The sequence below is a fragment of the Haliaeetus albicilla genome, chromosome 4 (assembly GCF_947461875.1).
Source record: "Haliaeetus albicilla chromosome 4, bHalAlb1.1, whole genome shotgun sequence".
Classification (NCBI taxonomy): Eukaryota; Metazoa; Chordata; class Aves; order Accipitriformes; family Accipitridae; genus Haliaeetus; species Haliaeetus albicilla.
The window spans coordinates 13678888-13700520 of NC_091486.1; the positions used below are offsets into that span (position 1 = coordinate 13678888).

The 21633-nt window shown below is 45.3% G+C and overlaps 1 protein-coding gene across 10 annotated transcripts in view; it reads right to left on the minus strand.

Annotated features, from left to right (window-relative positions):
• Positions 1 to 6924: 6924 nt before the first annotated feature.
• The window catches only part of SLC15A2 (solute carrier family 15 member 2), a 55610-nt gene continuing 40901 nt past the window's right edge, over positions 6925 to 21633 (minus strand). For 9 of the 10 annotated variants that reach the window (XM_069780974.1, XM_069780981.1, XM_069780977.1 and 6 more), the window contains 8 exons: positions 20165 to 20290; positions 19203 to 19367; positions 16486 to 16532; positions 14748 to 14858; positions 13243 to 13339; positions 10629 to 10775; positions 9484 to 9588; positions 6925 to 8609 (listed from right to left, as the gene is read on the minus strand). In XM_069780974.1, the coding sequence (XP_069637075.1) occupies positions 8433 to 8609; positions 9484 to 9588; positions 10629 to 10775; positions 13243 to 13339; positions 14748 to 14858; positions 16486 to 16532; positions 19203 to 19367; positions 20165 to 20290 (975 nt within the window). In that variant the 3' untranslated portion in view covers positions 6925 to 8432. The remainder of the gene's footprint in view (positions 8610 to 9483; positions 9589 to 10628; positions 10776 to 13242; positions 13340 to 14747; positions 14859 to 16485; positions 16533 to 19202; positions 19368 to 20164; positions 20291 to 21633) is intronic. The other variant, XM_069780980.1, reaches the window with a different exon arrangement.

Here is a 21633-nt window from a genome sequence, read left to right on the forward strand (position 1 = left end):
TAAGAAATGCTGAGTGGATGGAAGCGAAAACCCAAAGGAAGGAGCCCAAATCCCTGGCTTCAAGGGATGCTGAACAATGAACAGCATTAGGACTAAAGGCACCCAGGATAAGGTTTTTATGGAAAAGCTAAAAGCCCAACCTTCTCCAGAAAAGTGAGGCTTGAGAGAAGAAGACTGGAGCAGTGTTTCACTCTACAGCTGTAATTGATGAATGTGAACACAGTAAAAAAAATGCAAAAAAAAGAACTTTACTAGACAAAAACCAGCTGGTTCTGAAGGACTGAATGGCTTTTAATAGTTTTCAGCTCATACAGAAGAGGGAACTCAGAGCCTGCATTACAGAAGCTTGAGGAGCGCTGCAGGCTGTGAGAAATGAAGCACAAGCCCTTTGGTTTTAACCAGCATGTACAAAAGGATGGCACAAAGAAGGGCCTAAGAAGTCCTCCAGTAGAGATGTAAAGGACTATACTGGCACCGTTAGTGCAGAGGGATTCTTCATGGCACTATCAAAGTTTCGGTAGAAGATGGATGGACCATCTGCCTGCAAATAGGCAAGGCCATTTATTTATTTTATACAGAGAGTGCAGGTGCTGAGGACAACCTTTGGGCGGAAAAGGGAAAGAAAAGCTGCGCCATTAGTTCCATAAAGCCACAGCCAGCAGACAGCAAAGGGTGAAATGCAAACATTACCTAAGCTGGCTAATCCCCACAAAGGGACTGGCTGGTTAGGAACATGTCAACTCCTTGGTCTCATGAGCGATGTGCTCTTTGGAGGAGTGGGGGACCTGAATTTGAGGAGTGCTTCCAGGAAGGCGCTTGTGGGTGGGCAGGGTGAGAAATCCCTGACCTCCCCTTACCCCAAGGCAGTGATGAGATGGGGGGACTGCGCAGCCCCCTTGGCCAGCCCTGAAATAACAAGGCAGCTAATGACATTGGCTGTGAATGAGAAGGGAGGAAGAAAAAGCAAATTAAATACACTCTATGGAAAGAGGGAACTTTCTTTGCTCTGCACATTTTGGGCTGTATAGTGTCAGGAAGGAAAGCTGGTGCTGACAGACCATGAACGGCACGCAGGTGGGCTGGCCAGTGCTGGGACCTGGGACCTGCAGCCCCCAGAGAGGCCTCTGAGCATCCACCAGCCTCTGCTGAGCTCAGGGCACAGCAAGAGCTGGGCTGCATGGCCTCACATGTGGGGAGCCGCTGTGATTGACAGCAGCTCGCCTTTTTGAACAGCAGCAGCTCCTGGTGCCTCCTGAATTCCTGCTGGCCTGTTTCACCTCTAACTTGGGCAGGAAAAATCCATATTGGCATAGCGCCTTTGAGAGGTTTCTGTCTTTGGTGAGGACAGCATGAAGGCCTACTTGGAGAGCATTTTGATGCACAGGTTAAACAGAGAAAGAGCCCGAACAAAAGCTCCAAGCAGGTCCAAGCAAATTTGGGTAGAGTCAGAGCTCAAAGCAACCAAATTCACTTCCACTTGAATAAACTTCCCTTGTGGGTGGGCACATAACACAGCAAGGTCTGGGAGATGCCAGTTACCCAAGACGTGGTCACTGGGGCTGGGCAAGTAGATGAAAAAGGAGCAGAAAGTGCCCTGCCATGGGCAAGCAGCAGCGGCACAGGTCCCTGGGTCAGGAGGAGCAGCTCTGCTCCTTGCCCAGCAGATTCAGAAGCTGAAGCCTGGCAGCACCACAGCAATAACACAGGTCTCCCAGCAAAACATTGACACGGGCTTTTAAAATATCCCAGTCAAGCCTGGGAAGGCCACGGACCCAGCGCCACCGACACCAGCAGTCCCTGTGCTGGCACTGCTGGCAGAGGAGCTGGCCCCATTTCACTGGCTGCCATGTCCACACTGATGGGAGATCTGTGGTTGCAGATGCAGCCCACTGACCACACACTAGTGCTGTGAGGAACACAACCTGAGTGGCTTTCTCCTACTTCCCTACAAGAGGAAGACTCGCAGAGTGACTGGCGGGGGAGGGCTCCAGAGCCTGCAGCACAAGTGGGAGGCTGGAAGGAGCAGCCTGACCATAAATAATGCATAAACAAAGGCCAGCTAAAGCAGGCTGGGGCCACAGGCAGCACAAAGGGACTCTCCATGACTGGCAACAGTAGTGTTGTGGTCCCGAAGTCCCTGCAGCTTGACATGGCATAACACAAGGGCTAACTGTGGGCACAGGATAGACCAGAGGGACACACGGAGATGCTGGGTTACCCCAGTGCTTCTGAGCTGATTTGCCTACAGAAGATGCATTGGGCCACACGAGGCTGTGACAAGAAGCCAGAGCCAAAGCAAGACAGAACAGAATGCCCTGTTACCACCCAGATATTTGGCTCTGTGTGATTTCTGCCCAGACATGGTAGTCCTGTGGGTGAGAAGCTTTTCTAGCTGCAGGAGAGTGGGCAGCATTACCCAGGACAACCCCCAAGAAGACACACTGCTGCTGGCAGCAGAGAGGCTGCACGGGAGGAGGAATAAGCAAGGTGCTGAGGGCTGGCAAAGTCACAGGGGAGAAGTCTGAGTGACTTCTGGGGAGGGAGGACCAGCATGTGGGACTGAGGGGGCTGACAGCTAGCAAAGGGAGTCATTTGGAGCTAACTTGGGAGTCTGCAACAAGACGAAAACCGAACTGCAGCTTGGGAAGGGGACGTGTCTTCCACAAGTCAGTTCAGCTTCTTTTCCTTACGCACATGGGTAGATTGAACAGGACAGGCCAAGCAGACTGAACAACATATGCAATGACAAAAAATAATCTAAAAAGTGATGTTTGCTTGATTTTGGTGTCTTCAGCTTGGCTGCCAGTTGCCATGCTGCTGGATTCCAACTGCAGCTCCTCATTGCTCTGACTGAATTGCTACATTCTGGTTTAGGTTTTTACTTTCTGTAAGCATACTAAAATTTTAATTAAGCACTAAACCAGTGTTTTAGCAGGTTTTTTGAGAGTTTTGCTATTTATCTTGTTGATTACAGTTCTCTCAGGTCCTTAGTTTTGGCCTAAATTTAGACCAATTCTGACTGAGCCCTGCAGGATCACTGCTGAAATGATTCATTAAAAATGAAGAGATCAGAGTTGATCAGCTGACAGTGGGAGCCTGCAGTGTGGCTGCTCTGCAACCTGGCAATCTTCTGATCTACAGGTACTAGAGGCAGGTTAATGTTGATCTGCTGATAAAACACAGCATGGAAAGACCTTGAGAAGATGCAGCAGCTCCTTGATTCAAAGCTTACTAAGAAATAACTTGTTTCATTCCTTGTGCACCACCTGAGATGGCAAGGAAAAGAGGGGTTTTAAGCAAAGTAATTATCTTCCTTCACGCAATTTCTGTAATGCAGCATGAGCCCTTCTCAAGCCAAAATGTATAATAATGTCCCCCATTTTTGTCTTTCTGGGAAGCACTTTGCAAGGGATGAATGAAGGTCCCTGCTTTACAAAGCACGTAGGCAGCTCCAACAAGGAAGCAACGCCAAAGTTCATGCTTAGCCAGCTTCACTGGGAGTTTTGGTTTTTTCTAAATTGCTGTGGAAAATCCAAAGGCCCCACAACATCTACTTGTATGACAGGTTTATCGCACATGTTAACATGAAAGACTAGCGTAAATCCAGCTATCAACATGCAAAACCCTGGCCAGATCTGTCAACATCTGGGACGAGAAACATCTCTTAAATGCTGTTTTAAAATTTTATCACAATAACAAATGGAGCGATAATGAAATGCAGAGTCTGGTACCATCCAAAATTCAGCAGCTGTGGTATTTGCCATGCAGCTGAACTCCCAGGTTTAAGCTGTTGGTGCTAGAAAGTGTTTCTTGTAGCTAGGCAAACAAATTCAACACAGAGAGAAGAGATTATTCCTCTGTGTATGACCCTGGCTAAAACTGCCCATTAACCACCGCTAACTGTAGCTCTCTCTCTTGTGCTACTCCCATCTGTAATTCACCTTCAGCTGTTTTTTTCTGTCCCAAGGAGAAGCCAAGGTGGTGGCTACCATGGATGGCGGGGGCATCGCCAGGAGCACAGCCACCTCCTCCTCCTGTCACTGCAGGCCCCCCGACGCAGGTCTGTATGCCGGTTTTTGCAGTAGTCTGGAATGATGAACCAGTTTTCAAGCCATGGGTGACTAACTCCCCTGATGGCCCTTCACCACCAGTCAGGAGAGTGCTCTTCTGAAAGGTCTGAAGTCATCCACTATTTAATCGTCTGAGATTTCCACTTCTCCCATCTCATTTTCTCTCCAATTAACTCAATGTGAGGAATTTCAGCTGTTCATTGAGGAGTTGGGAAGATCTTGACCAAATAGCCCTTTCTTTCCTCCCTGCCTGTCTCCAGCCTCCTTGCACAGTGCCTCAGGCCAAAGCCAAGGGCAGTGAAAACTCTTCCTTTCACTCGCTCACATTTCACTTTCACAATAAAACTCACATCCACATCACTGCTCAGGAAAACTACGTCTTCCACCAGGGCAAGCCCTGCCCCAGGCTACCTTGCCCAGCCCCATTTAGGTCTCTAGAAAGGAACCAGCTCCTGTGTCTGGCCAGGCTCCTGCCTCCCAGCCAGCGCTGACAGCACACACCAGCTGCATCAGAGCCAGTCCCATGCAGCCCTCCCAGGGCTTATCTTCTGGAATCCTCCAAAACTCATCTTCTTGGAATTGTGGGGCTGTGGAGAAAGGGAGAGGGAAGAAAAGAGAGATGCAAGCCCCTTGAGCTGCACAGAGCAGCTTGCTACCTAAAGGCGTTCAACTGCCTCAGAAAGAAGAGCAGCTTGTTACCTAAAGGCGTTCAACTGCCTCAGAAAGAAGAGGTAAATTTAAGGAACCCACAGCCAGTAAGTTGTTTTGCTGAGTTTGAAATCTCATTTTTATGCTTATCTCATGCAAAGCTGGAAATAATACTCGCCACGCTTACAACCTGCTAAGGGGAAAAATGTGTTGAGTAACAGCCAGTGCAAGTGAAGGGAAATTTGCTGCACAAAAAATCTTTATCAGAAAGCATCCTTCAGAAAAACAGATAAATACACATACTTCCACAGTGAAGCCAAACCCCTGCAATCTCCCTGAAGGCTTGTGCAGCAACATACTTACAGATCCCCACCAGCTCATTACCGTCCCTTAGCTGGAGATGATAATTTCTGTAGCTCAGCCTCCAAAATTGCTGGTGTGAGCTTTCCCTAATCTGCTCCAGGGCAAACTCCACCAACAGCTGAGACTCCCTTCAGTGACAGAGAAAGCTGGACAGGCAGCAGGCTGCTATTTCTCTACAGAGGTGTACATAACTTTACATATACTATCACTATTTTGGCTTCTCCCTCTGATCCTAAATTAAAGAATCGGGAGGAATAAGGAATATTGTTCTAAAATTGGGTGTTAAGAGCTGTGCATGGCCGCATCTCTGAGCTGACTGTATGGAAGAAAACCCAGAGACCTCAATACTCCACAGAATCAGGTCCTAAATCTTTGATCCAGTATTGAGTCCATTTGAAGGTGATGAAAGGGCTCTGGGATGGAGTTGTGGCTCTAAAATTGGAGAAGTGCTATGCTGAATGTGCTATTTTGCCACCTTCTCCAGCTACAGCAGGGGCGGCTCTTCATTACAGCCCCCAGCCTGCTCCTGGCTGGTTGTCAGCATGCCCAGTGGAAATCCCTCCAAACTGCTGGTGCATTTCAAATAAACGGGTCCAATTAGCAAAGCTTTACAACTGCAGCTGAAACGGTGGGGAAGGATCATACCAGCAACCAAGCAGGCAGATCGGAGGAGGACAAAATTTCCAATAGGTGATGACGAGCGAGTGGGAAGAAGTAACTGTGTCAGCTGGAAGAGAAATGTGAACAGAGCCTTACACTCCCTCGGGCAAGCAATTCCCTGGAGGGGCTGCAGGAGCAGCCCCCAGCCTCATGTTAGCACTTCATTTATAGCATTGCCTTCCTGTTCATAACCTTCCCATCTGTGAATTGCAATTTTTCTCCCCCCAGCATTATGGTGATGGTTTGGAACATGGAGATGTTTGGAAAGGGACAATTTGGCATCAGGAGTCTAAAAAGCAGATACAGATGACATCCTAAATGTAGCTTTTATGAGTTTGGAATGATTCCTTTAAATTAAGCTCAAAGTGTGTGACAGCTTCTGGTAGTGCCGCCAGTAAGGAAATAAAACAAAAATCAAAAGGTTCTTGAGCATATGTAGTCTTAAAGATTGTGTTCTCTGGACACCTTGCTTTCCCTTATACCACTTTGAGCTGCGATGTACCAAGTGCTTCCCAAGGAAAGTGCTCCAATAATTTTCAATTGTGTCTTCACCACATATGCCCTCGAACCCCAACACACTTCCAAAATCAGGGCTTATAAAAAATTAAATGCTCCAATAATTCTAAATTGTGTTTGTTCAGTGCTACTGGAGCCTGTCCATTCCTTCAGTTTGGGGATTTTTGTTTTGTTTGCGGGGGGGGAGGGGAGGAAGAAATGCTTTCTATTAGTGCTTCAAATTGGAAGCTGGTCAAACAGCATCATAGCAGAATGATTCAGCAGCCTCTGAGCTCATTCACAGTGTATCATAAAACAGGATTAGGAAAACAACAATGCCTGGAGGAGAAAGAACCCACACAAAGAATTGCGGCAGGAGAACAATACCAGAAAGGAGCAGAGGGAATAATCCTCACTTGGCGTCTGAGGAGCAGGTTGGATGACCTAATAGATGGCTTTCAATGCCCTTCATTCCCTGCTGATTCGCAGGGTTCAGCTGTCCGGATCCAGCCACCACAGCTTAATAAATGGCTCTGCATTGGCTGAACCACATTAAGTGTTTCTGTGTGCACACCCGCAGCCTGTTGTCACTTACGTGAGGCCATGGTCCCCCTCTGGCACAAGACCCAGATGCTATTTCACAGCAGGCAGGAGCTTATGCAGAACTAGCGGTGGAATTTCGTGACCATTTACAACAGGAAGCAAAGGAAACAATCTCAGGCTATGAGGCTTCCAGTTATAAACCAAAAAGTGGGGTTTTCTCACTCTTACTCAAAAAGACACACACACACAAGGCAGCACATTAAAGTAGCAGAGGTGTCAAGCTAAGCGTATTCCCTAGCACTGTCCTGAACAGGAATTAAATTAAACATGTATTTCATGATCTCCTGAATCAAAGCATCAGTGAGCACCTATGGCCAATGCCAAGATGGAAGAGGAAAGCATCATTTAAAATCTGTTCTCTGTGAACCTGAAGATCCTATTGACAACCTCGTGGTAAATCAGGCCATACCTGTTACAACTGCAGCCTTGGAGCAACTGAGGAAGGCAGGGACTCTCTCAAGAGTTTTACTAGATCAGCAGTGGTTGAATTACTTCTATGCAGAACATGAAATCACAGCTTCACGCAAGCAGGGAAAATCAGACCATTATATCACAATTCCGATAAAATAGCTATATCCAAAGTTTGGTAGAGAGACACAAAAACAGGGAGGAAAAAGAAAAATCTCCTATGCCATGGTCTCCTCTTGCAGACTGAAAAAATGATAAAGCACATCCTTGTTTAACTCACTGCAGGATGCCTGGAATTTTATAGAAACTGCTGCAACGTGTCTCCCAGTGGGGAATAATTGAAGCATGAGATAAGAAATCAGCCACATCCTAACTTGCAGTGGCAGGTGCTGTAAAAGGAAATGCCCAATAAAGGCTTAATATATAGGAAGATGGCAAATAACTGCCTGGATTTCTGAAATAAGAAAGTGTAAACCAATTCTTTAATCATGTCTAATCAAAGAACACCATCATTTGCTAAAAACTTCTAGGAAAAATGGCTATCAGAGAGATGGTAGCATGCATATCTTCTTCAGTAGTGTTTTGGGAATATTTTAGCCTGCAGAATTTAATTCCCTGTTATTACTTCTGAGCCTGGAGGTGAAAGTCATAAATCAGGACCATTCATAACATGCAATAATAGGGTGAAATACTCATAAGGAGAGTTACATGATGAAATCCTTTGGGATTCTGTGTAACACTTCCAGTTCTTGATGATAGCATTAAAAATTCTGTCAGTAACATCTATTCTTCCCTAATTCCTATACTGGGTTTTCATTCTTTTCTCCCAACATCTCCAAATTTTGCTGTCATACGGCATTCCTTCCACCCTTCCTCCCTGCTGCCCTAAATATATGTTTAAAACAAAATCATAGGAAAGCATGCTTTAAATGATGGGCAGGTTTTAAATTACAATGTATTTACTTATAAGGGCTTTTAGTACCAGGGGAGCTTTCCCAGGGAGTTTTGCTCTGATTTCAGGACCCCCATTGTTTATATAGAGGGCTACTTGGTCCCATTTAGAAGGTGGCTACATTTTGAGTAATAAAGACTGCAATGCTATAAAATATAATAACATTGTCCCCACCCTTCTTTTACCCTCCCATCTACTGTGTTTAAAAAAAAAAAAAAATCCCAACCCATGTGTTAGAGCTTTGTTTTCTGAGTAACAAGACTAATCATGTTTCCTCTGCTTGAGGTCTCTCTCTTCTCTTCCTTTTCTTCTAGGTCCTCTGGATCCACACTGACATAGAAATATCCCATGATGGAGAAAATAATGCACACAGCAAAGAGGAGAACAGTGAACAAGACAAATTCAGCCCACTAGGAAAGAAAAAAGAACAGCAGGTCAGGGGACCCCAGACTTTCAGTCCAAAGGATTTCTCTGCACCTCCAAGAGCTTTTTGAAGAGCTGGGTGAAAATTACTTTTTAGCTTCAGAAATTGCTCACAAAATAGAAACTTTCTCATCCTGTTTTCTGGTAAACTCATGTACACGTTATGTAATTGTGAATATGTGATATACTTTGAAACAAACCAGTTTTAGATTGGGCTAGTTTCATTAAATCTTTTCTTACAAATCTGTCCTGACTGGAACATACCTGCCTGGGCTTTTTGCCCACAGGATGCCTTTGGGAGAGGCAGTTTCATGTCAGCCAGAAATGAGACCCATTTCACACCTTCATGCCATCAGCCCAGAAGTCTGATAGCTTGAATTAAACAAGCTCTGTGCCACAACCTCCCCATGCAAGCCTGACATCTCACGGGTGCCAGAGGCAGCTGGCCCTGAAGGAGTCCCAAACTAGATGCTTGAGGATGCTACCTGCCCACTGGGCTAGCTGGATGAAGGCAAGCTGCTTTCATTAAGCAACTGCAACATGTGGCTGGCATTGTGTCCAGGCTCCAGGCCCAAACACAGCCTGCTTGGCTAGAGCTGAGCTCCAGCAACATTATTGTAGTGCAGGTCACTATTATTTATCGTCACTGGGAGGCTTAGGGAGAGCCATTTCTCCAGAGGGCAACACTGCTGAGGGCAAAGCAGAGCCCTGGCTGGGAGGCAGCTCGGTGCAGGCTGCCATCACACCACTGCAGGAGCCTGGGGCTGTGCAGAGAAGCTGTGGCTCCAGGACACGGACATTCAGAAGCACTATCCAGGCCTGTTTTAAAGCAATACCTCCGTTTTAAGAGCCGAACCATACCTGTGCCATTGGTGCAGCCTGTGCAACAACGAGCACAAGGGTATTCCCAACAGCCACTGTGAGCAGCCAGCCTGCCTGTAGCACCGACTTCATGCTGGCTGGAGACTGAAAAGAGAAGGGCCTGGTCAGTAGGTAACACGCTGTGCCCTTCTGCCCTGGTTTACCCTGTGATGTCCTGCCCGGTGTAGGTTTCACCAGGCTCAGCCTAGGAGGAGATGGTGGAATTTCCTCTGCACAGACTCCTCCGTAGTTAATTTCAACAGCTGCATACAAGGAGTTTTCAAAACATGTCCTCCAGGAGGACACATGAAGAAAGAGGAGATGCTGTGGTTGCAGAGCTGGATCCTGATCATCCCCAACCTGCATCGTCTGAAATTGTACGATCAGGAACTTCAGGGAGCCACACAAAAAGCCCTGCAGCTTGGAGTCTGGTGCCATGTGGCTGCACACCTTTGGAAAAGAGACTGGATCTTGATGTTAAACTTCCCACTGATGACAAATTTTCCAGATCTCATGACAGATTGCCCCACTGGTTTATATTAATAAACATCTGCACTTTACTCCAAGGATAAATTTGAGTAGCTTCAGCTTTTTGATCTTGCAATGTCTCAGTCCCCTCTTTTCATAAACCTTCTCCCCAGACAACAATCAAATCATCCCTTGCACACTCGTTACCTCTTGCTCCCTTGTTACAGACTCGTGTAGGCTTAGACCCCTTCAGTCTCTCAGCTTAAAGCAGGTTCCAAGCCCCCATGCCACCCTGTAGTCCTTGAGGTACCTTTGCCTTTTTATCACTGGAAAATATGTACCACAAACTATTTCACCGGGAGAAAAACCTGGTATTACTGTATTCAGAGCTTTCGCATTAAAATAAGCTTCTATCCAGTTCTGTTCTATGTTCTCAGCTTTACCAGAAAAGGAGTTTCCTAAATAAAATTGAGCACAGGTATCTTCAGAGTATGAATTAATTTAGCTTGAGGGCACCCAGCAAGCTGTGTTATAATCCCACTTCTAGCTGAACCACAGATAACATTGTCAGTAAGCATCATGCCAGAGGACATATTACAAGTCAATGACAGATGCAGGAATACATCCTGAAGTCTAATTGTAAGCCTAATCTAAAGTCTAATCTTTAAGTGGAGTACCTGAGAATAGGAGAAGGCCAGACCTGTAATGGAGAACATCACCTCCCCAGCAGATATTAATAAGTATTGTGGTAACTGCCAAGCCATATGGACATTGTTGGCTTTGATGTCTTCCAACTTCCATGTCTTAACATCACCTCCAGAAACCTAGCAGGAAAATAAAGGCACATTGATTAGCTGCTCAAAGATCAGATCCTTCTTAGCCTGGACTCCAATACCAACTTTACCAAAGTCAAGTTTTAAGTAAAGGTGGAAGCAAAGCTCTGCCCTGGAAGCAAAACTCTGGGTCTGACCCCTGCCACTTCCAAGCCTGTTGGGAACGGGCTGACTCCTACTGCACAGGGTAGAGGATGGAAGCATCCCAGCTCATTCATGTGCTGCAAGAGTCGCATGAGTTATTGCAAACCAACAAGTTGCCTTCTGTAGCGGGGCTGGGAAAAGCCTGTGTGGTACTTGTGCAGGGCCTGTGACCCGCTGCTGTCCCCAGGGCCAGAACAGAACAAGAGGATAAATGCTCATTGCAGCCATGTGGCCACTGCTCCCATTTCATCAGCACTGTACAAATCCCCTACTATAACAGTGATACCCAAACAAATCCAGTTCAGGAACACCAAGAGTGGCAGAGACTGCCTCATATCAGATGTATTCAGATAGTTACGGTAGCTGTATTCATCATTCTTTTTGTTTGCTTTCGCAGGTGTAATTAATACTGTCTCTGATGCACAGATGCCCAGAGGCAGAGAGAGATTTGACTAAGTAGCTAGGAAAACACTAGGCTGAAATGACTTCAGGCAGAAAACCCCGTGTTTAAGGAGAGTACTTCGGAAAATACAAGGGATGTTTACGAGATGTACTTAATCACTATACAGGGAGGCAAATCAAGAGACTGTATTTTAGCAGGCTAAAAGGGTGAGAGGAGAGATGTGCATTGCTCTTTAGCCCATAAAGAAATGTCAGAAGCACCATACTATAACTGCACACTGAGGAAGGCTGGGTAGAAGGCAGCATCCCCATGATTTAAGTATCATAGTTCAGCCACATTAGCAGACTAATATATTGCATTCTTGGTTCTTCTATATAGCACTCCTGGCAAAGGAGCAGGGCTCAGTACAAATCACTGCAATAATTAAAAATTATCTTGGCCTGGAGCAAACTAACTCTCTACAGAAGAAGGAAACCACAGGGAGAGAGATGGAAAAACAGAGGGTCAAAAAGATTAAAAGACTAGCACAGAGTCCAGAAGGGCTGAGGGGCTGAGGCACAGAGCCACCCCCAAGCAGCCATGGCTACAGCAGGGACTTTTGCAGATGGGACAACAAACTGGAATCCTTGCCCACAGGGATATGGGACATACCTATCTCAACTGGCCCTGACGCAGTTGCATTACCAGAGGCTCTGGGGCAATATTCTTAGTGTAATATTCTTCATGCAACTTCTCTATTTGGTTTCTCATCTGGTGAAAGAGGCTTGCAGCCATGGAGGATGGGTCTGGCCAACATTACTTCAAGTGTGTATGTGTTTTATGTACATAAATCTCTGCATTCACAGATGGCAGCATCTGCCCATTCCCTTCCAGGACTGTGCATCCCACTCCAGCTACCGGAGTTTAAAAAAAATGCCAGGTGCTTTGCAGCTATATTTTTCCCCCTACGCATTTGGACTCTGCAGACGTGAACAGCTCCCATTAATTGCCCAACAGGGAGATGTTACTGCCAGGGAGTAGCTGACAGCACTTTGCTCTGCTCATCACAACACAGTAGTCAAAGTCTCAGAGGGAAGCTTAGAAGTGTGTCCTGTCAGACCTGGTTTGTCTGTGTGCCTGTGCAGTGGAAAGGTTAAAATGGGAACTAAGCTGATCACGTTCATCTCCGTGGCTCCTGCCAGCTGGACCAGTGTTGGAGCAGCATGCCTAAGAGGCTGGCAGGCAGGGAAAGGAATCCACCCTCTCAGCAGCGCTCATGCCACATCAGGGCTAGGTTGTTCAGAGAACCATGCCTTGACTTTACACTAGGCTCCAAACGAGCTGTACAGACAGTGAGAGGAGGAAAAACAGATGCACAGTCATCTCACCAACCTCCTCCCTCAACACCATCCCTCTTCCCCCCCCATGCATAATCCACAGGTCTCGGAAGATCAGCCTTTAGATCAGTAAGTTAAACATGAGGATACAGCAGACTGTTTCTGCAGAGTTTTTCAGGTGTGTGTACCACCAGGTCCAGTATTTTAAAGAACACAAGCAGAGTCACTCTTGGCAGACTGTAATAGCTCTTTGCAGCGCGCTGGGTCAACGTTAACTGAACAAGGATGGCACAAGACCAGCATGAACCTCAGATCACATGATTTTCCATGGAGGACTTGCATCAAGGAAAAGATCTTCTTGTTTAACCCATGAGATCTGACAAGATCACAGTGTAAGGTGGAATGAGTACCCACCCACCTTGCTTATGTAGGCGCCAAAACTTTTTGCTAACCCTTTTCTAATGGACTGCCTTCAGACGGCTACTGCCCAGGTCTTGCAGGGTGGAGAAAGCAAGTGAGAGTCACAAACATAAGAACAAAAGCACTGCCAAAGACTAGAACAGAAGGAGCTCGTTACCGTCACAGGGACACTTACGTTAGTTATCACAATGGTGTATGACGCACCGAAGTCGAGCAGCCCTAGCTCCAGGGTGAATTCTCCCATTTCAGTTATGCATTTTCCATTATTATATCTAGATACAATGACGAAGTACAGTATTTCCCAGTTAGTCCCACAGACAAAGAGCACAGAGCAGAGCTATCAAACATGCCCCTTCAATAGAGTAGGGAGGGTGTATGAAGTAAAGCTGCAGTAATGTTTATGTCAGACAATCACTAGAGTTCTTGTCATCTTTTCCTTCCAGAAACACTTAGGCACTGACTGGAGTTCACCTAATGACCTGGGCTATTGCTAACATTTTTTAATGGTTTCTGCTTCTTCCCAGCACTGATTTCGCCGTCCCCACCCCCCACATTTATTTTCCTTCCAAACTTTTCTCCACTCCTTCAGGAACTGTGGGCCAACCAAGTTAGCCAGGCTCAAGCAGCCTTCAGGATATCAGAATTATGCACCCACAAGCCACTTTGTTTCCTTTCAGTAAGGCAAATTAGGCTTCATATTTGTTCTTCTGATTTTGGATGTGTGAGACGGCACAGAGGCTCAGCAGCATTGCCACAATGGCTGCTGCATCCTACTAAATTGGAGCAATAAATATTTTGGATGGAGCTGATGCAGAGAAAAGCCACGAAGCTAGTTTTGAAACATTGCAAATGCCAGAAATACCCTACAAGAGCCAACTCCAATGCTGCCAAACCAAGGCCATATGGAGCCCCTGTGTAACAAGCCCAGCCTGCAAAGCCATTTAATGTTACTTGATGTTACCAGCCCACATACCAATGCTTTGTAGTGTGGAATATGAATTGGCCTTTCCCTGAGAGCACCCTAACACTAATTGCTTGGGCCTAAGAGAATATCAAATAGAGCAGGCATCAAATGGCAGAGGGGACTTCACCATGCCCCACCTTAGTCTGCTGACAGATGCACAGGAATAGCCAGTCTGTTCCCTTCAGGCCCCCATATAATGTGAATAAAAGCTCAGAGAAAGTTAAGTAAGTGTATCTGGACTTCTTCAAAAGGCTTTTTGGGTTTCCAAAATTTCCCTGACCTGACACTGAGAAAACTCGGATTATGGCCTAAATTAGGATCTCATTATATTCATGTCATGGGATTAAAGTTACCAAGCTTTGTCCCTACTGATATCATCTTACCAAAGCAGTAACAGCCATGGGAAAGGAGCTATCCCAGACACTGTTTGGAGGCTGAATCTATTCAACTGCATATTACACACAGAGATACTGATTTGCTGTCCTTTGGCTTGGACACTTTGCAGACTAAATGTGTGGCGCTTCTGCACACACATGAGTGGCCCGGAGCACCTGCTCTGTGCAGAGCCGGTAATTCTGCTTTTTTACAAACATCTGCCCCCACAACCAAATGCCAAGACAACAGCAAAGAAGGTTTTGCTATTTGCCCAAGAAAAGCCTCACTGTATCCAAGGAAAGACCTCAGCAAGAACCTTCAGCACAGCAAGGGAAACTTACTTGTCCCTCTCTAGCAGTGAGTACTCAGAAGCGCTGTAGTTTTTCTGAACAGCAATGAACCGTTTGCTGTCAATGCTGACGTTGACATCTTGGCTCAAACCATTAATGAATCTGCAAAGAAAGCATATTTCATTGGGTTGTCAGACAGGGTAGGAGAAGCATAATATCAGACACCTTAGAAGAAGTGTGCTCTCTCTCCCAAAGTGTTCTGTAACTCCATAGGGTTACGACAGCCTCTCCTGAAAGCTACCAAAATATTCACCTGATTTGTTGCCCAGTTTTTCAATATAAGATTAGTTTTCCCTGCTGTGTAATTTTACCCTCTTACCCTCTCTCCTGTGAAAAGTGACCCTCACTTTTTGTGGGTTAGGACTTCGAGGCAATCTCTTCTCAAAGACCTTCAAAGATTTTCCATGGCTGTTTGAGAGGACAGAGCCCCAGCCCACTCAAGGAAACTATAACGTTGGGTGTCTTGATGAACGTGTGCACCATGCTGGCATACTTTCCAAGGAGTTTCTACCAGTGGGAAAGAGTTTTCTAGAAAAATAAGGTATTTTCATGAAACCCAAAACTTTCATGGGAATGTTCAGGTTTGGGTTTTTGCCACCCAGTATTTAAATGCTTTTTCACATACAAAAGACAGCTTCCTTTTGACAACTGAAAAATTGTTAGCAAAACCAAAGACTTTTCATTTGATCTGACTATGTTTTAAAATATTTTGTGTTTCAGTTCTTAAAATGGGGGTGCTTAGCAAAAGTAACTTTTTAGTGGAAAAATAGTTTCTTCCTAGTGAAACCTCTTCACAAGTTGTTGAAGGGAAAACTTTGGGATTTTGTCAAAAATGTTCACAGGAAAATATAAAACATTGCTGACCGCAGGTATTAATCAAGGCTTCAAGGTGGTGTTTAGTCAGTAGAAGCCTTCACAAGTGCAGGGCTATGAAGAGATACTGCTGTCCTGCACTGTCATCAGAGGCTTTCAGATAAGGGAGTTGGACGTTGTTTTATACTATCTAAAGTTTTTGAGGGTTTTTTTGTTTGGTTGGGTTTGGTTTTTTTTAATTGCAGCTTGCCCAAATCCTCCAGAAAGTCCAGCTAGAATCTTTTTTTTTTTTTTTGGCAAATCTGCTTCTTCTGCATCTCAGCAGCCTCACATAAGTCTGGTAAAGTGGTGCTGGAGGTAACTGTGACCTCAATGAGATGGCATCTCAGCACAGACCCGCACAGGACTGTTCATGGACTAGCTCAAATTAGGAAAGTAGACTAGCTGCTTACACAGAGCCAAATGCCCAGCTAAATTGTTTACAAGGATGTAAAATTGTTGCTGTAACCAATTTAGCAGGCATTTGTGCATGAGGTTGGGTGAGATAAATGAACGTCATGGGTTGGCCAGTTCGCAGAGGACAAATGGCAATGGCTCCTTTCCAGATTGCTTCTTTCTGTTCTTTCCCAAAGAAGTGGGATGCAGTGAGATGAATTTACCATTCTTCCAAAGGAGATCTTTTATGTTGCCATCTCAGCCCAGACTATCCTAGGCAGTAAGCAGCAATAATGCTCAGCTCTGCATGGCAAGTGTGGGAGATGACACGCTGTCAAGCCTCCGCAGCTGACACCTGAGTCTTGCACGAGAAGTATGGACTAGATTCCAACCTGAGAACATCTGGGTTATGTTTGCACTAGACAAAAGCAGTCTCCCTCACCCCACCACCTCCAAATCCTCAAAAAAATGTTATTCCTACCTAACAGCTGCCAAACCGTTTTCTGGCTTTGCTTCCAAGTCTGTAATCTAAAGAGGGGAAGAAAAAAAAAATCAAACAAATTTATTAATGCTGTCTTATAACAATGTGTAGCAGAAAATACTAGTGTCTGTGGAGTTACACATGTGTTGCAAAGCCCATGGAAATCAGCTGGACTCTCACATAAGCTTTACATTAGGCCACAGAAGTGAAGTCCTGGTGCAATGAAGCCAACAGCAAAATTTCAGCTCCACCAAGGGCTTAAGATGATATCATACCTTTTTTTTCCTCATCTCCTGTGTAACAAAGGCTACAGAGTTTCAGCCAGTCACCCTTCTACTGAGGCATGTAACACCCTTCAAAAAAGTATTTGTCTTGATCTGAAGATAGCAAGAGAGCATGATCCACATTAGCCTCTTTCAATGATTAGTTACAATTAGACATGCGTGCCTTACTCCTATAAAACCTGCAACCACCTAACCTTCAGACCTTGATTCTTGGCATACTCATAGACTTAACAGAAGCTTAAAGCCAAGAGGATCCACTAGGATTCTGATCATCATGTATCACTCATATTTTCCCTGATCCTCAATACTCAAGAGATTAAACTGTTGTGTGGTGCAGGCAGAGAGCAGGAGAGACCAAGATGCACTGAGCTTGTTTGCACTCACAGTCTCTGCAGACACATCCCTGAATTGGCCACCTGGTTGAGCACACTGAGAAGTGAGAGTGCCTCTCCTGGAGATCACAGCTAGAGCATCAGCTCAATAGTTAACATGATCTACATTCATTTGAGGAGAGCCTATTTGGTGTACAACGCTGAAAAAAGACAGTAAGGCACAACCCTGCCCTGAAGATTGTATGTCATACAAAAAGAATACAGAGCAAGGTTCTTGGCTGGTAGAAATCCACAGCTGTGCCATGTCCATTTAAGCTGGCAGGGCAATTTCAGTTTGCACTGCCCACAGACAGAACCCAGGCAAGCCAAAAGGGACTGAATCTACTTTCAGAAACTGGCTTTCTCTCAACATTTGCTAGCCCTTTCTCCACACTTTCTTCCTGATGTTAAACACTGAGCTTCTGAGACGAAGGATCCAGAATTTCAGTATACCTATAAAACGTCTATTGTACTTCAGTGTAATATGCTGACCTACAAATAATGTATGCCCTAGATAATAAATAGCCACAGTGAAAAATAAATGTCAGAGCAATAAATAACAAACAACAACATCATTTTTTTCCATGGGAGACACATGGGGATTAACACTCTAGTTCGTTGCAGACAGGCCAGCCAAATTATTACTCGCTTTCATCAATGATCCCCAGAGCTCTCAAATTCATTTCCTGCCTACACAACAGCCCACAAAGGAGAAGAAACCAATTTCAGATTGGATCCTTCCAGGAAAGCATCCCCACGTGAGCGAGGGGGCCAAACCCAGCAGCGAGGGAGGCTGGCGTGGGCCATGGCTACCCCAGGGCAAGCCCTGCAACACAGCAGCGATGCTGGCATTGCCTTCATTGCGTTGCAATGCTGGAAAAGTGAGGATCATTTACCACACTGTCTCCCACACCTCCCTTATCTAGAGCTGAGAATGACAGGTCAATAGCATCACCCAACAGCATGGCTGTTCCCCAGTGCACGGGAGCCTGCCCGTGCCAGGGTGGGCATTAAATTAAGCACAGGCTAGATAGCTAGGGCAGAACACAGATGTACTGAAGCTCAGAGATTGCTTTGCTCCAGCCTATCACAGGCTTTCACTTCTTAAGGACTGTAAGAAAATCACTGTATGAGTATCCATTTCTTAAGGTAAGAGCATACAGTCATCAGGGTCACAAGAAAACTTAACAACATTGTGTGATAATGAGCCCCGGGCTCTAAACCATAAAGCAGCAAAAAACCCCAATGTTAGGAGAAAATAAATTCTTAAAACTCCTCATTTTTAAAAACAGTTGTGTGATTTCCACTTTACAATACTGAACGCTTGCTGTGGCAACCCTGCAAGGTAGGAGGTGGAGGAACTGCAAAGAGAATTGATATTTTAGCATGAGGACAGATTCTGATGGCATTTGCAAACCTGCCACAATGTGCAATAACACCATTCATTTCAAGAGAGCTTCTTAGGATATAGCTACACATAAAAGATATCAGAATCTGGCCCTATACATCCCATATGCCTCTCTCTGATAGTTGCAGCAATACACAAAAGTCCAAATGCAGCCGGCTCTGCTGCAGAGCCTGAAATGAGCTTAATCATTTATTCTGTTCAGCAAAACAAATGGGCCTTCTGTGCATTTTCACTAAACACTTGCAATAACTAAACCCAGAATCATTCCTCTGATGCTATTATTCCGTGCCCAGCCCTAGAGCCTCTTTAACATCTTTGCTTTATAGAACCATCTTTGGGGGAAAATCTCTGGCTCTCTGTTTCCTCAGCTTTCTCAAGCTCTGCTCCTTAGCAGGCATGACTCTGCTCTCCCACTGCAGCATTCACTGGATTAAAGTGTGCCCAGAAACTCTCAGATGCCATAACGGCTCTATTAATCAACCAGCAGAAACACATACAGATCCAGTGCCGCTAGCTAAGAAGTCAGGTTTAGAGCATCTGAGAGCAATCAGACAGACATTGCAACTGAGCAAATGAATTAATGAGCCTATTACCCCATTGTATCATCACAGCCATTGAATTAATACTGTATTTACACTTCACTCCCACACTCACTAAGCGGCTTGATAGGCTTCCTTCCACCTCAAAAACAATTAAGCTGTATACTGATTTTTCCTTCACAGTGTAGTTAAAAGCAAGAGACAATCCTTGATGTTGCAGGGTGAAGCGAAGGCTCTGTTGCTCTCCATTCAATATTAATTTTGAGTACTCAGCTGGGTTCTGTGGAAAAAAAACAAACTTGGTTACACTTCCTTCAAATGAGAAAGGACCTGGCTCTTCCCACCAAGTGAAACCCTATCGTCTCTTCAAGGGAACCTGTAAAGAGAGGTTAAAAGTCAGAGCTGTCTTCTACAGCAAAGGACCTATGTTGACCTATAGGCTTTGGGCGGTCAAGCCAGAGCTTAGAGTACCTTCCCTTGTTGGATGCAACCCTAAGGTCAGGGAACACCTTCTGTCCACACAGCTACCCTTTCTCCTGGCCTGGTACTGCCCCAATGGGACCACACCTAAAACATGGCAGGCTGCTGGTGGCCAACGGACTACTGGACTGAGTCCCAAACCACCCTGACCTGTAAAGTAATCTGGAAGCTGAAATACGAAACAACCCAGTGCCCATGCCCAGTGAACTGCCTTCCCATTTCTTTCCTCCTTTGCAGGTAAAAACTGTTCAAATGCCATCCAGATCCCAGCAGCAATTCCTGGTGTGAGCACTGAGAGATGCGAGCTGAATGTCCTACATGCTCATATCAGGAAAATTATCCTTTATTCCTAATTACAGGTGAATGTATTTAGCCATTTCCTCCTTTGCCATGGAAATATGTCTCCAAACTTTCCATTTCTGTCTCATCAACAGAGATAATATGCTCCATTTTTAAAACTGTTCCCATGCACTTCGAAGGCATTGGAGGAGAACAAGCTCTAGCATCTGTGGGCTTTATTAGAAAATGCCTGAAAAAAAGCCACCGTTTCTTCGACGGGACACAAGTCAGGCCTTCCAGCCCCACATATATGCTTACCTGAAAAGCCTCCACAGGCTGCTGAAATAGGTCCTGGTCTTGGATTGTCACTTGAACAGGGTTCTTTGCCAAATTCAGGACCCGAATTAAACTTTCTTCTGGGACAAGTTGAGGCATATCGGTTTCCTAATTAAAGTAAAAGGCTTTAAGTGCCATCTGTATGCTTTATTAGCACTTTAATATCTCTTCATTTTTAGCCATAATACTCTTCCTCTCTGTAATGACACTTTTCCATCCCTTCCTCATCAGAAGTTGCACTGAGAGAAAACTGAACATAAATCTTATTTAGGGAGGTTTCCTCATAGTAGCTCAATAGCCAACCTATCATTCCTCCCAAAACCTGCTCTTCACACTGCTAAGCGTACAAGCTACACAACTGCTGGGTAGGTAGAACAATGTCATTGCTTTCATTATACAGCTCCCTAGTGCCTGGATTTAACCAACTGCCATATCAAACTGGAAAAAATCGTGCTTAGCTTTCAAAAGCAGTGACCAGAATAATTATTTCCCACTGCAGTCAGTGACTGGGAAAAGAATTAGGCCAGAAGCTAAGCAGTTTTGAAAATCCCAGTCCAGCTCCATGTCTGTAATCGGTGCTTTTGCATCACATGACACCATGCTATCTAACTGCTGACTGGATAGATCTTATTCCCAGTTTTCTGAGAAAGGAAAGATGATGCCTTCAGCACAGAAGTATCTCTTTCTGTCAGGAATCATTTCCTAGAAAGAACACATCAATCAATATCAGCCTTGTACTACCTGCAGATCTAAAAAGAGGGTTTTTTTTAAAAAAAAAAAATCTCTTTTCTTCTCACTTTATTTTCAAGTAGCTGCCAGCAATGCTTCAGAGACATTAATTTTTTTCTATCTCATCCTGTAATTTGGGTATTGCAGGCAGGGCAATTTGAACATAACTCAGTGGGGAGACATACTGTCAGAGTGATAGGGCGACACTGATTTCCCTGTACCCATATGCTGCTCTGGACCAACAAGCCTGTTAGTGTTATCCAGCAAATTCCATTACTATGGCTTTTCACCTTTGCAACCCAGAGCCAAGCCAAGGTGGGCCATCCGATCCCCCTCTTTGCCAGAGCTTTTAGTGGCCTTCAGGGTAAAATTTCCATGCACAGGCAGGGGGAACCTCTAACTCACCTTGCCTCTGCCTGGAGAAGTCAGCCACAGCCACAGCAGACTTTCAGTGCTCGGCCAGAGCTGCTGGTGGTGGCAATGAGAGCGTTTCTTTGCTCATGTAAAGAGACCAGAAAGACGACCTGAACCCACAAAGTCTCATTTCAGTGGGGGACTTGTCAGTGGATTCACCTGAGGAACCAGCAGATGTTAATCCAGGGCTGTGTGCCAGCCACTCTAACAGAACATTTTAAGTATACATGGAAGCTTTAAAAATTAATCCTATAGTAACATTTGTGAGACAAAGGTTAGCCAAAGTCTGCACAAGGCTGGTCACGGGC